General features: G+C 39.9%; 2 protein-coding genes across 3 annotated transcripts; both read left to right on the plus strand.

The window, feature by feature from the left end:
- The first annotated feature begins 1,730 nt into the window (after positions 1–1,730).
- On the plus strand, positions 1,731–8,224 carry nucb1 (nucleobindin 1). Of its 2 annotated transcripts, none has more exons than XM_072368898.1 (13): positions 1,731–1,813; positions 3,746–3,869; positions 3,955–4,062; positions 4,150–4,282; positions 4,639–4,742; positions 4,878–5,063; positions 5,149–5,239; positions 5,325–5,383; positions 5,570–5,662; positions 5,746–5,835; positions 7,323–7,493; positions 7,610–7,718; positions 7,833–8,224. In XM_072368898.1, the coding sequence occupies exons 2-13, from the start codon at positions 3,750–3,752 to the stop codon at positions 7,904–7,906; spliced, it is 1,338 nt and encodes a 445-aa protein (XP_072224999.1). In that variant the 5' UTR covers positions 1,731–1,813; positions 3,746–3,749; the 3' UTR covers positions 7,907–8,224. The 2 variants fall into 2 exon arrangements, with proteins under 2 accessions (XP_072224999.1, XP_072225000.1); XM_072368899.1 differs by having other exon boundaries at positions 7,610–7,712.
- A 1,394-nt stretch (positions 8,225–9,618) lies between these two features.
- LOC140273631 (uncharacterized) lies at positions 9,619–15,548 on the plus strand. Its single transcript, XM_072369252.1, has 8 exons — positions 9,619–9,939; positions 11,042–11,101; positions 11,172–11,255; positions 11,350–11,409; positions 11,486–11,563; positions 11,653–11,712; positions 12,331–12,387; positions 12,507–15,548. Exons 1-8 carry the CDS (start codon positions 9,718–9,720, stop codon positions 14,736–14,738), a joined length of 2,853 nt encoding a protein of 950 aa, XP_072225353.1. The 5' UTR covers positions 9,619–9,717; the 3' UTR covers positions 14,739–15,548.

Raw genomic sequence — 15,548 nt, forward strand, 5'->3', positions numbered from 1 at the left:
GACCACGTGCAATTGTTCTCTCTTTTGATGTTAATTTATTACAGAAAGCCATGATTTTGTTTTGTGAGCTAAATTAAAGATACAACAAATCTATTTTTCAAAGCAATTAAAAACATTAAATCATACTTGTACAGGTTTGTGTCCATGTTTTATTTGGACAGAGGATACCTTCAGGAGCTCATCATATACGTACTTCCCAAATCAGCATGATGGGCTACATCTTTAACACAAGTTTCTTGATAAATAATAAAAGAAAAAAGGTGAAATTTGAATACATTAATAAACTTGTACATGTTTATCATGGGTTTACATAACCTCAGCAATAACAATACATCGAGTTTGACATGCTTAGGGACAGCTAACTGGATTAGATACGTTACGTAGCTCTGTACTTTTCAGAGGCGTGGAGTCGAGATTCTATTTCAAGGAAGCATTCCCCAAGAAAAGTACAGTGAAATATAAGAACTATAAACACTAAAAGATTTCTAGAAATGGGTGCTAGCAGAGCAAATAGTTATGATAGTTCACAGTGTGAATTATGATACTATAAATAGAAATTTTATGAAATTCAGAGATCCAAATAAATAAAAAATTCTACAGAGCGCAAAAGTGGTAACTAGAACCAGGTCATTGGTATCTTTTTTGACAGCATAGTGTCCATGGCATAGTTGTTGGCAGCATCCTCCTTGCCAGTGGTCAGCTGCTGTGGCTGGTGGTAGGTCCTGTTGCTCACCTCATCTCGAGAAGAGAGGAAAAAAAGAAAAACAAAGACAGATATTGATTTCCTTATTACTAAAATTTATACACTACATTTTTCTTAAACCAGAGAAAATTATGAATGTGATGAATGTCTAACTGTTGTTGGCTTTTAAACATGCTTTGTGACTACAACTAGGCAGGACAAAAAAGGTACAAGCACAGTAATTATTGTCAGTAAATCTTGCACTAACAGATTAAAATACTTAAGAATTAGGTGCTTCAGCCTGTAACAGTCATTCAGCTTTTCAAAAGGCAACACAGACACCAACCAATTAAATCCGCTCACTGATTGCATGTTGGATCTCATGGGTAAATGTCCTACCTGGTAATAGCTAGGACATAGTAGGGCCCTAGTCTCTGCCAGAACAAGGGAAAATTTGAATGGAACTGATCATGACTGCTAACAACACTCTGTATAACAATAAAGCATGGTGCATTGATAGATTGATGAAATATAAGCATTGCCGACAGCCGTCGTTGCTTCCCAGCAAACATGCCCATTTAGGCCCACCATTCTAAATGTATTAAGCATACTTAAACAAATAAACTGTATTAATGTATTTCACAAAATTTTGTACTTTGTATTGCTGAAAGCACTCGTGAATTTTTTTTAATTATGTTTCATATGATAAACATAATCTCTGAAATATATATATGTATATATATATATATATTCACAATTTTATTATATTTTAAAGAAAGCAATAGAATGAGTCTGCAGTACAAGACCATACTTTCTCTGTTACCATGGACATAATGTCAGGTATATTTGCCTGTTGTGTATTTTTGATACTGGGAGAATCAGCCGTAAAATACAGAAATTGAGCTCAAACAGACAACGCGGCCTCCAGCTGCCATATTTTACAGACAATCACCTTTTGGCACAATACCTGTTGCCTGTTATTGTTAAGAAACACCGCACATTTATTTCCGAGTGTTCATGAAAGCAGCACAGTGAAAAAAAAGTACTGCATTGTGGTGACGTCATTTTTATCCGACGCATAAACAGATTTGTACTCAGCACATTGGATCAGAGTTTAAAAACCTACGTGCGGTAAGAAACGATGTATTTGAAAAGTGTTTCCAGTGTTTTGACGCATTTTGTTAGTGAGTTTAACATCGGCCAATATTTGACATGGATTTATTGAAAAATTTGGGGGTTAAATGGAGGCAACGTAGGCAGAATCGTGCTAGATTTTTCTATAGATGTTATATCACCTGTAAAAGGGCGTTTGTAAGATAAATGTGTCGTATAAGGTTGAAAAACCGAACATTTTTTCATACTTTACTCTTACAGACCTCTTACAGACAGTCTATACTATGCAAACATCCGTATATGTGCTAAATCCTCCTCACGCCTTTTTCCACATCCGCGTCCTTGCTGAGCTTCTTAAACCATTAGACATATAAGCAAAAAACGAATAACGCCAAAATCTAGATATTTTATTATACTCTTAGTCGTATCAACGAATAAGAAAGCTGAAATATACGCTAGATGAAAAGTGGAATATGATCAGGGTTGCTATCTCAGATGTGCTTTAAACTGGAGTTGTACCCCATCTACAGACACTTTGGGAGGCATATGACTGTTGCAATTATTTATATTTTTAGCAGCATGCATTAACTTTCAGAGAGCGTCTCCAGAAGGTTTCAAATCCTGTGGCCCTTAATAAACGTTTGGGGAAAGTTCACTAAAAGTTTAACCTCCAGGGAACCCCCGGGATCGTTTCCATGGATAATTTGACCTCAGCCATCACTATTTGGGCTCCCTCCCGTGCTCATTGTACACAAGTGACTGGATTTCACATTCCCAGAGTGTGAGGTTGTTCAAATTTGCCGATAGCATCACAGGAGTGGGTTTGATCTCTGAGAATGATGAAACTGCTATCAGCAGGGAGATTTTATTCCTGGTGGATCCGTGCCACTTAAACAACCTGGAGCAGAACGTTGATTTAAAAAAAATAAATAAATAAAGGTGATAATTGTAGATGTGAGAAGTTGGGAAGCCTATCTTCCCTGTATTGTCAACAAGAGAGTCATAGAAAAGGTGACTGGCTTCAAATGGGGATGACAGTCTTGTTTTGACACTGTTTCATTCAGTTGTGGAGAGCATCTTCACTTTTACAAAAACACTCTGGTTTGGAAATTTGTTAGTACTGAATGAGAACTAGTTTAACAAGGTGGTTAAACTAGTTTAACCGAGTTGGACCTACCACCTGTAGCAGAACTCTATAAAGCTAGACTTCAACTAAAAGACCTGAAGGTTTTAACAGACTCTTCTTACCCAGCTACAGGAACTGCCTTTTTTTCTCCCATCTCACGTCACATTTAAATGTAATTAAGATAAACACAACCAGATTTCAACAAAGCACGTATGTCAATGCTTTTTGCTTCCTTAATTATCTCAATCTTGCAGTTGAGGCTACTTATTATTGTTTTGATGCTATGTTAGCTTGCTATATAAGTCTTTCACTCTTTGTATCTGAAGCACCTTATTCAGATTATATTGGCACAGTTTCTAAACCCATCTTAGCGCCTTAAGAGTGTTTGGTTTTTTTGATGGTTTAATTTTAAACTTGTATGTTATTGTTTTTATGTATCTGATTTTACCATCTGTCACATTCTTTTATGCATTTTATATATTTTATGAGTGAGTGGTTAGCTCACCACAACAGATTCCATTAAACTGTGTTGACATGGCAGTAAAGTATTGAATCAGATGAGATGGTATTGATATTGAGTGCACTTAGTGGCCCGTGTGCATGTGAAATATTCCAAGGTGCAGTTGCTTTAAGTGAAAAGTCAGATTGGAGTTTTGTATTGGTCCTTTTTAATGGAACGAAGTGCAACTCGGTGCTTTAATTGGTTCACATGGATTTCTCAAAGGTCCTGATTGACATACTCATACAAAACTTGTATACCCTGCATTTATCACTGAGCCACAGAGTTGGAGAAGTGATTTGTTTCACTGATGTTCATATTGCAGGAGGATGAACTTAAATCCTGGTGTGCTGCTGCTCCTGTTCATCTCTGCTGGGGTGAGGTCAGTGCCCATCGATCGCAATGTAGGCAACCAGGAGCCTAAACAGGAGGTGCAGGAGGAGAACATGGTAAGCATGTGAAATGCTGTCTTGATATTAGATTTAGCTGAGAGTCAGTTTGTTATAACCTGTACTTTTCAACGCATGTTTTCAGGACACCGGCCTGTACTACGACAGGTATCTCAGAGAGGTGATTGAGGTTTTGGAGACTGATCCTCACTTCAAAGAGAAACTGCAGACAGCAAACACAGAGGATATCAAGGTTAGCTCCTACTTGTGCTGCAGCATGACTGTCACAGTTCTGTGATCTCTCATTAAACTCACCTGGTCATCTTGTGTTTGTCACCAGAACGGGCGTCTCAGTAAAGAGCTGGATCTGGTCGGTCATCATGTCAGGACCCGGCTGGATGAGCTGAAGCGTCAGGAGGTTTCTCGCCTCAGGATGCTGCTGAAGGCCAAACTGGACAGCACCAACACACAGAGTGAGTGGGCATGTTTTCCAACAGGCCACAGAGCACTATTCAGAATTGTTTTATCACTATACAAAGCCATAACTCAGTAACAAAGGTGAAACTGTGACTATGTTTTGCATTTGTTCACGTGGTGAACTTGAATCATGAATGGTAACTATAACTTGACATGCTGGCAGAAACCAGGGAGCTGTTAATCAAGCTGGCTTTTGAAATTTTTTATGATACATATTAATACATAATATTATTCAGTATAAATTCATGTGGATTTTTAGTGAATGCAGAGTTGTGCATGTGTGTTGGGTAAGGTATGCAGAACATAATATAAGTGCAGCATATGGTTTCTAATTAATGCATCTCCTTTGCAGGCCTTCAGATGGACCACGCCTCGCTGCTGAAGCAGTTTGAACATCTGGATCCACACAATCAAAACACCTTTGAGGCCAAAGACCTCGAGCTGCTGATTTCTACGGTAAGATGCCACAACAGTTAATGGATAAATCTCCATATGAAGATTTACATTTTGCCACAACTGACCTTGACTTTCACTTAAAGTCTTTAAAGTATTTTGAGAAAACAGCATTTGTCTCATCGACTCTTCATCTAGGCCACTAAGGACCTGGAAAATTATGACGCTGAGAGACATGAGGAGTTCAAGCGTTACGAGATGCTGAAGGAGCATGAGAGGCGGGAGTACCTGAAGGGTCTGGACCAGGAGAAAAGGGAGAAAGAGGAGAAAAGGATGCAGGAGCTGAAGGAGAAACACCGCCAGCATCCTAAAATTAACTCTCCTGTAGGCAACAGATCATGTTGAATTTATTGTAAAACAAAAATGAGATCATGTTTTAATTCTTTATTTTGCATTTTCTAAATCTCAGGGCAGCGTTGCTCAGCTGCGGGAAGTCTGGGAAGAGACAGATGGACTGGATCCTCAGGAGTTTAACCCTAAAACCTTCTTCAAATTGCATGGTGGGTAAAAACTCTGTTGTTTGTCACTTCATTGAGATGTGTTTTATATGACAAAAGTTTATTATTTCTTCTTTGCTTTTTGTAGATACGAATGAAGATGGTGTTTTAGATGAGCAGGAATTGGAGGCACTCTTCACAAAGGAGGTATTCGGTCCTTGGTTTTGCTATAACTGAGGGTTTAACAAACCCTGATGAGACCATCCTGGATGGATGGTCTGTTTAGAAATACAGTTGTTTTGTCTGTGTTAATCAGTTTCTGTAGAAATGAGGACAATGTTGACCTGATTGAACTGGAATAGCTTCTAACATCTGCTGTTGTCCGTGCTCCAGCTGGAGAAGGTTTATGATCCAAAGAATGAGGAGGATGATATGATGGAGATGGAGGAAGAAAGACTGAGGATGAGGGAGCATGTCATGAACAATGTAAGTCTTGGATATTTCACTTTGCTCTTGCACATTTTCCTTAGATTTGCTTTGTCTGATACAGATTCCCGCTCTGTTTAAAGGTGGATACAAACAAAGACCGGCTCGTCAGCCTGGAGGAGTTCCTCAAATCCACAGAGAAGAAGGAGTTCAACAGTCCGAAAGAGTGGGAGGTAAATGGCTCAGGAGTGGCCGGATGTGTGTTAGTAACAGGATAGTCTGTGGTTCAAGTCCCAGGATAACCACAGTGAAGTTAGATTAATGCTATCAGCTCTGACTTTAATTGGTTTAAATTTGTTTGGTTAAGTGAGGGTCTGTGAAAATCAGGATTCATTAGAAAGTAATGGGAATGTTTTCAGGGTGACACTGAAATGTACCCACACCCAATCCCTTCTTACTAGGATTGCTGGAGCGGTAACATTCCAACAAAGTGAGATTATCCATTCTTATCCTTGAATGTGTAGCTCACTTGTCAAAAGTAGGTCCTAGTTCCCCAACATCTGACACGGACATTGGGTGATGTCCGAGCTGGCATGGCTTCATTTCTGTGTCACAAGGTTGCTGGAGGTATGCCCTGACCGGGAATCAAACCACCGATGCTCTGTTCCACAGGCAGCAACAATAGAATTTGAATGCTGGTCAAAGAAGTCTTCGTGACGTTCCAGCAAATAATAGTGGAATGCAAGATGCAGACAGGTACAGCATACGTGGAACACCATATAATGGACAGGAACATCTGTGCCGAGTATGTGTTGGAAGTTCCAAAGTCAAAATGGAAGATGCCTCCAAAGGTGGTGGAGAACAACAGAGCTAAGATCCTGTTGGACTTCCTAATAGCAATTCCAAGTGACAGCAACACGAAGAAGAGGAAACACAATGCTCAAGAATGAACAAGGGCTGAAAGAGATGAAGTTGAAAAGATGTGCAAAGGGAAGGGAACATTGGTGCCAGTGGTAATCTGAGCACTCAGGATCGTGATGTCCAAACTGGGAGAGTGGCTCTAACAGATCCCAGGACCAGCATCAGAGATCTCTGTCCACAAAACCACAGTTCTAGGAACAGATAAAATACCATGTGGAACTCTGAAGCTCCCAGGCCTCGGTAGAAGACCAAAGCTTGAAAGGGCGTCCTCCCACTGGAGGGGCGAGTGCAGTTTTTGCATCTGCTATTCCAATAAGTTTTGCCTTTGGTACAAGTGCCATGGTTGACATGAAGAGAAACGTGAACACTTGAGAGTTTACCAGTTGTTAAGTCAAAAGACTATTTAAAGGAGTAAGCAGCATTGAAAACAGCCATTTAATTCTGTCAATATACCAACATTGGGTTTCTGCTACAGTACTCTTATGAGCACAAATTCCCCTTTAATACCATCAAATTCCAAAATTAAAGAAAATCATCATCATAACAAGTATTGATATATTTATTTTTTAATGCATCTGATATACTGATGCTAAAGTGTAAGGTGTACTGCTGCTTGTATGAAGTTAAGATATATATTTGTTATATATTTTGGCAGGTTTTTTTTTTTTGTTTTTTTTTTTTTTACTGCTTTCCTGATGCTTGCCTTATATGTGAGAAAAAAGCATGCAACCAAAAAGTATTTTCAGGCCGTCAATAGGGGTGGTAATCTGTGTATTACATACATGCCCCCGTTTCCCAGACTCTGGATGCCAACCCAGTGTACACAGAGGAAGAGCTGCAGCGATTTGAAGCCGAGCTCAGGGACAAAGAGGAGGAGCTGAAGAGGAAGGCAGAGACTCTTCGTCAGGAGCAGGAGCTGCTGAAGGAGAGAGGAAAAGCCCTGGAGGCCCAGAGGAGAGAGTACCAGCAGGTAACTGTTCCACATTACTGACAAACAAAAAGAAATTGGATTCTTTCAGTTTCATCAGGTTTCAAATTTAATCATTGTGTATGGATAGAGCCTAAGTGATTTTTATGTAATTCCAGGCTGTGCTAGAAATGTCTCAGAGGCAGAAAGAACAGCAGGCGGCAGATGGACAACCTCCTGCGGGTCCTAATGGAGAACTTCAGTTTCAACCACAGGCTGAAGGTAAAGGTGAACCATCTGAGCTGGAACCATCAAGCACTGTTGTTATGTTTGTTTCTATTAAGTGAATCTTCCCCTCTCTCTCTCTCTCTCTCTCTCTCTCTCTCTTTCTTTCTCTCTCAGTGGCTAAAGCCCCAGTTGAAGCCCAGAACAATCTGCCTGCTGAACCTCCACAGAATCTGCCCATACACACTTAATGCAGCACCCTCTGACAGCCTTAACACACAAATACACCCACGCACACACACAGGCTCGCACATTTTACCTTGCACTGAAACAGATGGGTTCTGCAAACTGAACGAGATGAACTGTGTGAATAAACTGACAGGACGGCTTGTTTATCGTTACATATTTTGCTGTGTGTTCATCTCTGTGGTCTATATTAGATTAAAGGTTTCCAAACACCAGCTGTTCGTACATGTTTGTTCAGGTGTCTTCAGTTTCATTGAAGCTTTCATTCATGCAGTGTCTTCAGTGTGAAATCACAAATAAAGTCCTAATTGAAAACCTCTGAACCAGACTTCTTGAGCTCAAATTATTTTTGGGAACTGATCAGGGAAACGTTTTTCCTTTCCTCCTCCTGCTTCTCATTCTACCCATTTATTTCTAGGGTTTAGGTTCAAGTTGCATGCACAATTGGAAAGATTTTAGAAGAAGACAATTATTTTACACCATGACTATGACTGGCTGGTTCCACTGTGCAGATATCCGTCAGAGTATCGTTTATAAATCAGCTCAGATATTTTCTAAATTGCATTTAAAGCTCAAGCATGAACAGCAGATATAACTGTACTTAATCATTCCTACTATAACCAACTGGTGCAAAACAGGTGGCATCTCTTAATTTAGATGTAGTATTCAGTATACAACCATTTTCTGTTTATTGTTACTGTATCCATTATCAGATGTACCAGAAATCTGAAAATAACTCAATATTAAGATTTACTGTTGAGCTTAGACATTTCCCCACATTGAACCGGAGAAAGGTTTAGTTTACTGTTGTTTTTACTTTTCATTAAACTGCACAAAAAAGAATAAAAAGAAAATCCTTTTTTTGTTTTTATTATTGAGCTGTTGTCATAAAAAGGTTATTATATTTCACTCTTTCTTATAGTCTTTTTTTTGTTGTTGATTGGCCAAACTTAGAACACTTTTAGGTGTAAGTTTTTGGTTTGTGACATATTTAATCGTTTCAAGTTGTGACTGAACCCTTCTCGAATGTGAGGTGAAACATGAATCAAGAAAAAAGAAGAATAGTTGCCCTTATTCAAGGTCTTAGAATGACGATAATACAGATTTCTTTCTTTTACTCTTTGAATATTGATATGTACAGTACGTCTCTGTATAATTATCATATTTTGGGCTTCTACTGGCCCAACTGAGCCATAAGAGCCAAATGTATACATGGATTAGGCCTGAATGTGTTGGGGTTCTAGCCTTTTGGTTCTTGACTATTGTAAGTAGGCTGTATAATATTAAGATCGATCAATATAAAATATCATTAACAAATCATAGAAAAATAGTTGTTTACAGATTATGGCAACTTGCCAAAAGACAATGGTAGTTAAGAATGAGGTTTTTGTTTTATTAAAAGACACTAAACTATTCTAATTTAAATTTCTAACTCAGCTTTTGTTATTTTCATTAAATTCCAGCTACATAAACTGAGATAGTCAAAAGAAAAAGCCAAATTAACCAAGTTTCAAATAGACATTTTTGTCAAGCTTAAAAAAAAAAGAACGGCTAAATAAAAAAATAATTGAAAATCGTAAAATTGTAGACCGACTGTTTCGATATATTTGTTGTATGAAATATTATGTAAGTAGTGTTCTCTGGACTCATGTTTGTATTTTGTAAAGCAACTGTATTCAGTAAAGTTTATGTATAAAAAACTCCAACTTCCGGTGCAGACCGGAAGTGAAAATAACGGTGTCGGAGTGCTTCCTTGTTGCTAAAAAAAACAACAAACAATAATAAATGTTTGGAGATATTAAAGGGTAGCGTTATAATGCCTCGCAGAAATGAGATCCCACAAGGTATCCGATCGACAGTTGTGGACTTGCACATGGCCGGAAAGGGCTATAAAGTGATTTCAAAGAGTTTAGATATTCATCATTCTACAGTTAGACAAATTATCTACAAATGGAAGCGGTTTAATACTGTGGCTACGCTGCCTCGAAGCGGGCGTCCCTCTAAGAAGACTCCAAAAACACAACGGAACCCCGGTGAGGTGAGAAACAGCAGAAAGCTTCATGGAAACACAGCTTCAGAACATCTCTGTCAGTCTGTCAAACTCAGCAGAGCTCTGCACACAAAACGGAGCTCTGCACACATGTCAGCGATGCTCATGAGCATGATGATCCGGTGCTAACATATCTGCAGATACAGTATGTTAGCACTGGATTTGTTTTTCAGATATGTTCATTTTCTCCTATTTGTTCTCTTCCTGTGTTGCCTTAAATATGTTTGCCATTTGCCCTTTTTCATGACCCTATTATTCACACAGTGATATCTCAGAATGTCTCTTCTTTGATATTAGTTTCATATGTTATTTAAGATGGGTTCTTTCTTTTTTAATAAATCCAAACCTTTTATTGGAGCACATGGCTCAAAGCTGGTAACAAAACTGAACGACCAGATGAACAACCAGCTATTATGACGGTATCGATAGGTGGATTTTGGTATTTTAGCTCCATCTGGTTTTCTGTCCTGTCATTTGAACAGGCACCCAGTCCAGAGGATTTTTGAATGTGCATGTCTACTCTTTGGTTTTCTGATGTTGCAAAGAAAACCCTGAGGCTCGCCTCATGTCTCCTCTGTCCTCCATCCTCCTGTCTGTGACCTGAAAATCAATCCAAGCTCAGAGTTTTGAAGGTTCTGTTGATTTGTCTTTATGTATGACCAAGATAACATCAAATGTGCAAGCTTTCTTGTATTTTCTTTAAGGATTCTTCAGGAATAGTTCTCCAGGCTTCTTGAAGGACATCCCAAAGCTCTTCTTTAGATGTTGGCTGCCTTTTGTTCCGTTCTCTGACATGATGATCCCCCACTGCTTCAACAATGTTGAGGTCCAGGTTCAGATTCATAGGTCCGTGTTAAGTAGCTTTACAAAAAAAAAAAAGGCATTCCTCTGAAAATAGTCAGGTACAGAGACTGGAGTGAGAAAACAATAGTTTTGATGATGCATCGGTGTCACACATTACATTTAGCCAACATCTGTTTAGCATCACAGATGATCATTTTATTTATTGCCTTTGTTAAAAATCTGCCTACGGTGAAGTTAGTACAAGTCATGCCTGAATAATTCTGATTCATGATTTTCCATCTCTTAGCCTGATGATGCCTCAGCTGGGCCAGCAGATGACAGAGGAGGAGATTTGGACCATGAAATGGTAAAATGTCTTCACTCAAGGATTTCTTAACTGAAGAAATTTCACTGATTGTTTTCCTGTTGAAATGCAGCAATATCGCAATGTCGTACCTGAAGCTGCCAAGAATGTTGGTTCTTCCATATCTGATACTGAAGCCTCAGATAAAGATCCGACGGTGTGTGAGCTAATCAAACATTTAAAACAAGTAGTTCCAGATACTATAAGGACCACAGAAAGATCCTAAAAACTGATCATCTGCTACCTCTTAGGCTGTTCGCGTGTCTGCTGGACCAGCTCATGTCAAAGAGGAAGACCCACACCCCGACACGGTAAAATATGTTCATGCAGGGATGGTTTAACTTCAGTCGGGGAAAATGTCCTCACTGTTTTCATGTTGAAATCCAGAGTGACTACAACATTGTCTCCGAAGTTGGTGAGAACGCAGAGTCCCCCTCATCTGATATTGATGAAGAAGATCCCATGGTGTGTGAGCTTCTTCTACACGAAACAGATTTTTTACAGATATTCAAATGTTTATGTCAAGATTCTTATCAGATTTATCTGTCTCTTAGGCCAGTTATCTGTCTGGGAGGCCAGCAGACAATACAGGGGGAGATCCAGACCCTGACAAGGTAAAACACAGTCGTGTGCATAGTATTTCCGACTAAATAATCTCTTGATCATAACAGCTAAAGATTATACATAAAGTTGTGTAGTTCTTGAGGTGTCATCATGCCAGGACCAGAGGAGCTCTTTGCCTTTAATGTCACCTTCATTAAAGGCAGATTTGAACACAAGCGCTTTATAGAAGAACTGATACTTTCTTATCCAGTGAGGGGAATGGAAGATGGCTTGGATAAAACACATGGATAAAGCAGCGCCTGCTTTGAGTTTTTTGAGTCGGTCTCTCGTGAATCACGGGGATCACTTGATGGATGTGTTGACATTTTATCCAAGAAGACTATAGGAGCTGATGGAATTTGTAAACTTGTTGGTGATTGCTTTTCTTTTCTCACCCTTCTATAGATCCTATCCCAAAGCATAATTTTGGTTCTTTATAGGACAATAAAGTCTGATTTCTCATGGCGAGGAGCTGAAATCATCCTCGACATTATATTTGTACTGTTTGAGTACATGTTATTTATCACCATGGTAAAGTGCTGCAATCCTGGCTTGGTGTAGAAAGGTCTTTGACTAACAGACTGGGGGTGCTCACCTGTCTGTCTGTCTGTCTGTTTCTTCTGTTACAGCGTAGAGGAGAGAGTGGCTCGGCTTCATCTGATGACGACACCACAGAAGATCCAATGGTTTGTTTTTCATTCAGGATATTCTTTCAATTGTTTATTTGGAGTAAGTTGATTTGAGTGTATCGTCATGGTTACTTTGTAAAACATATTTCTGCTCTGTAATGTGTCACCTGGAGCAGCTCTTTGACCCAAACTTTGACGGGGAGAGGAAGATATACGCTGGTTCTGCAGTCACTGTGGGTGCTCTCCTCCTCTTCCTCTTGACGTTCGTCCTAAAGCATGGCCTCTCAAAAGCAGCAACCAAAGACCTCCTGGACCTCCTAAATTTTGCGGTGCCTGGATGTGTTCCCAAGTCCCTGCGGTGTTTAAAGAAACACTTGACTGATTATAACGACAAGACAGAAATTCACTTGTATTGTCCCAAGTGTGCAAACTACCTTGGTGTTGAGCCTGGTAATGAGTGCGGAGTGTGTCAGCAGCGCTTGAGCAAAAAAGTTCTACTTGAGAAGGCTTATTACTTCCTTGTAATGCCACTCGAAATTCAGCTAAGAAACATTCTTGCACATGTCCACTCAAAGCTAGGGAAGCATTTCACAAAGAACTCTTCCGTTTCTGATGTTAACACTGGAAGCGCGTACAAGCATGATAAACAGGCCAACAGTATTACTCTCACCTTCAGATGTGATGGCTCCCCTCTGCTCAACACACCCAAGTTTTCTGTTTGGCCCATCCTGTGCACCATCAACGAGCTGCCGTATGTGGAGCGGTGTAAAAATGTTCTGTTGAACACGTTGTGGTTCGGCAGAGGAAAGCCACAGGTTCAGAGCTTTTTCACCCCGTTCATTAATGAACTTCATAAACTCTCTGGCGAGGGGTTCATTTGGAAAGATGAGACTGGCTCAGAACATCACACCCGAGTAAAAGCTAAAATATGCGTGTGTAATTCAGTAGCAAGGCCAATGGTGCAGAACTTTCAGCCATTTAATAGGGAGTTTGGTTGTGGGTTTTGCTACCACAGAGGTGAGATGGTTCAAAAGGGTCGGGGTTACACCAGAGTTTATCCCATACAGATTGACGGGTGTGACCTGCGACATATGGCTGAAACAGAGCAGCTGGCTGAGTTGGTGTTAGAAAATAGTTATGAACAAGGCCAGATGGGTGTGAAAGGTCCGAGTCCACTGCTCCTGTTGCCATCATTTGACATTATCAAAGGTTTTATACCAGATTATATGCATTGTTTTTGTCTCGGTGTTGTCCCTGAATTTGTCAATCTTTGGTTTAACCCTCTATATACCAGCAAGCGCTTCCATCTGACACCTCAGCATTTGAAAGACCTGGACAAAGCTCTCTGTGCCATTCAACCACCTAATGAAGTTAAACAAAGCCCTAGGCGTCTCAGTGAGAGGATGTATTGGAAAGCGTCTGAGTGGAGAGCTTTTGCTCTCCTCTATTCTCCAGTAATACTGAAGAATGCTTTACCAAAGTTGTACTACGAACACTGGATGCTTCTTATTTGTGCATTTCACTTCCTCCTCTCCCAGTTTGCTACTCAGGATGAACTCAGTTATGCAGAGTTATGTCTGGGTCAGTTTGTAGCACAAGTGCCTTCTCTGTACGGGCTTGAGCACTGTTCATTTAACTGCCATTTGTTGACGCATCTTACTGAGAGCGTCCGTAACTGGGGTCTGTTATGGGCCAACTCAGCCTTCGTTTTTGAGGGCACAAACAGCAGACTCTTGCAGATGTACTCCGGCACACAGTCTCTCTCCTCGCAGATTTTCACGCAGCTCTTTTCTTTTGAGGAGGTTATCAGAAAAGGAGGTGCTGTACTTCAGAATTCAAGCACAGAAATGAAAGACTTCTTTTGTTCTATGACCAGTTTTGATACTGTTTCTAAGTCATCAAATTACACAGGAGAACATGTGGTGACTTTAGGATGTGGATCCCAAAGATCTTTAACCTCAAGAGAAATAACTGCATTGCAGAGCAATGACACAAAATACCAGCAAAATCAGGGTTACGTCACTGAATACAAGTGTTTTGTTTGCAGTAACATGTTAGTCACCACTGTGGATTACAGTGTCACATGCAAGAGGAACAACTCTGCCATAGAAACAACCAGTGGCTTTGCTATCGTGGAGTCTGTGGTAGTTATACCAAAACCCTGCAGCTGTGAGGAAGCCTCCAACTGCTCCTGCAGACAAGTCGTTGCTTTCTGCAGAAAACTGCTGCGAACAAGCAGCCAGCCAACTATCTACGACACACAGATCAACACGAACGTAGCAAAATTCCTCATAAGAGTAAGGAGCTCAAATGAGCTGTGTGCGGTGGCGTGTGGAGACATTGTTGCTAAATGTTGTGTGATTGAGCAGGAGGGTCGGTTGTATGTGATGAGAATGCCTGTGTTTTAGACACCAAGTGTCTGTCTTTCTTACTGCATCTGGTTTATGTCCACTTTCACACAGCAGGATTGTGTGACACTGTATTCTGTAGGATGATAAAAACTTTTGTAAATTTCACCGTCCGGTTCATGTATTTTTTTTAGCCACTTTGGATTAAACTGAAAACCATCACTTATGTCTTCTTTATCACACTCTAACTTACCTCTGTATGATTTAAGTTTCCGAGTGTACTTTTCTGTTTTGCATTGGTTGTAAAGTGGGCTCAAAACGTCAACACTGATGAAACTCCCTTTTCACATTTGTTGAGCGGTAAGTTGTGGAAATTGAAACTCAGAATCTTTGGATTTAGCTGCTCTCCTCTTTCGGCAGTGACAGCAGCCGTAAATGTACTGTGGGTTTGAGGTTGGGTGGGTCTGTGACGGTTGGCCCTTCTTGGTGGTTAAGTGCTCATCCTTTGAGGCATGTTTGTTCTTAATATCTTGCATGGTGCAATATTTCCTTTTGAAATATTTGTGTCCTTTTGAAGAAGTTTTTTTCTCATAAGAAATGTGCCTTTTGTATTCTGGTTCAATTGCATTTCATGTCATGAAAAAATAAAAAAGCCTAATATTCTCACAGTGCCCTCCAAATGTTAATAAATATTCCCCGGTACTGCCTGTTGTACAGTCATATCTTGTACATACTGTGAATAGTCCACATAACTGCTCAGAAACAGTTGTAGGTATTGCTGTACCACAAGTACCATGTAATACCTTACGTATATCTCTGTATATAATAAGATATTTCATGTTGATAATAATAAAATTTTACAAATGAGAA

Source organism: Leuresthes tenuis, unplaced genomic scaffold (genome assembly GCF_036924035.1).
Source record: "Leuresthes tenuis unplaced genomic scaffold, fLeuTen1.0.hap1 SCAF_17, whole genome shotgun sequence".
In the NCBI taxonomy this organism is placed as follows: domain Eukaryota; kingdom Metazoa; phylum Chordata; class Actinopteri; order Atheriniformes; family Atherinopsidae; genus Leuresthes; species Leuresthes tenuis.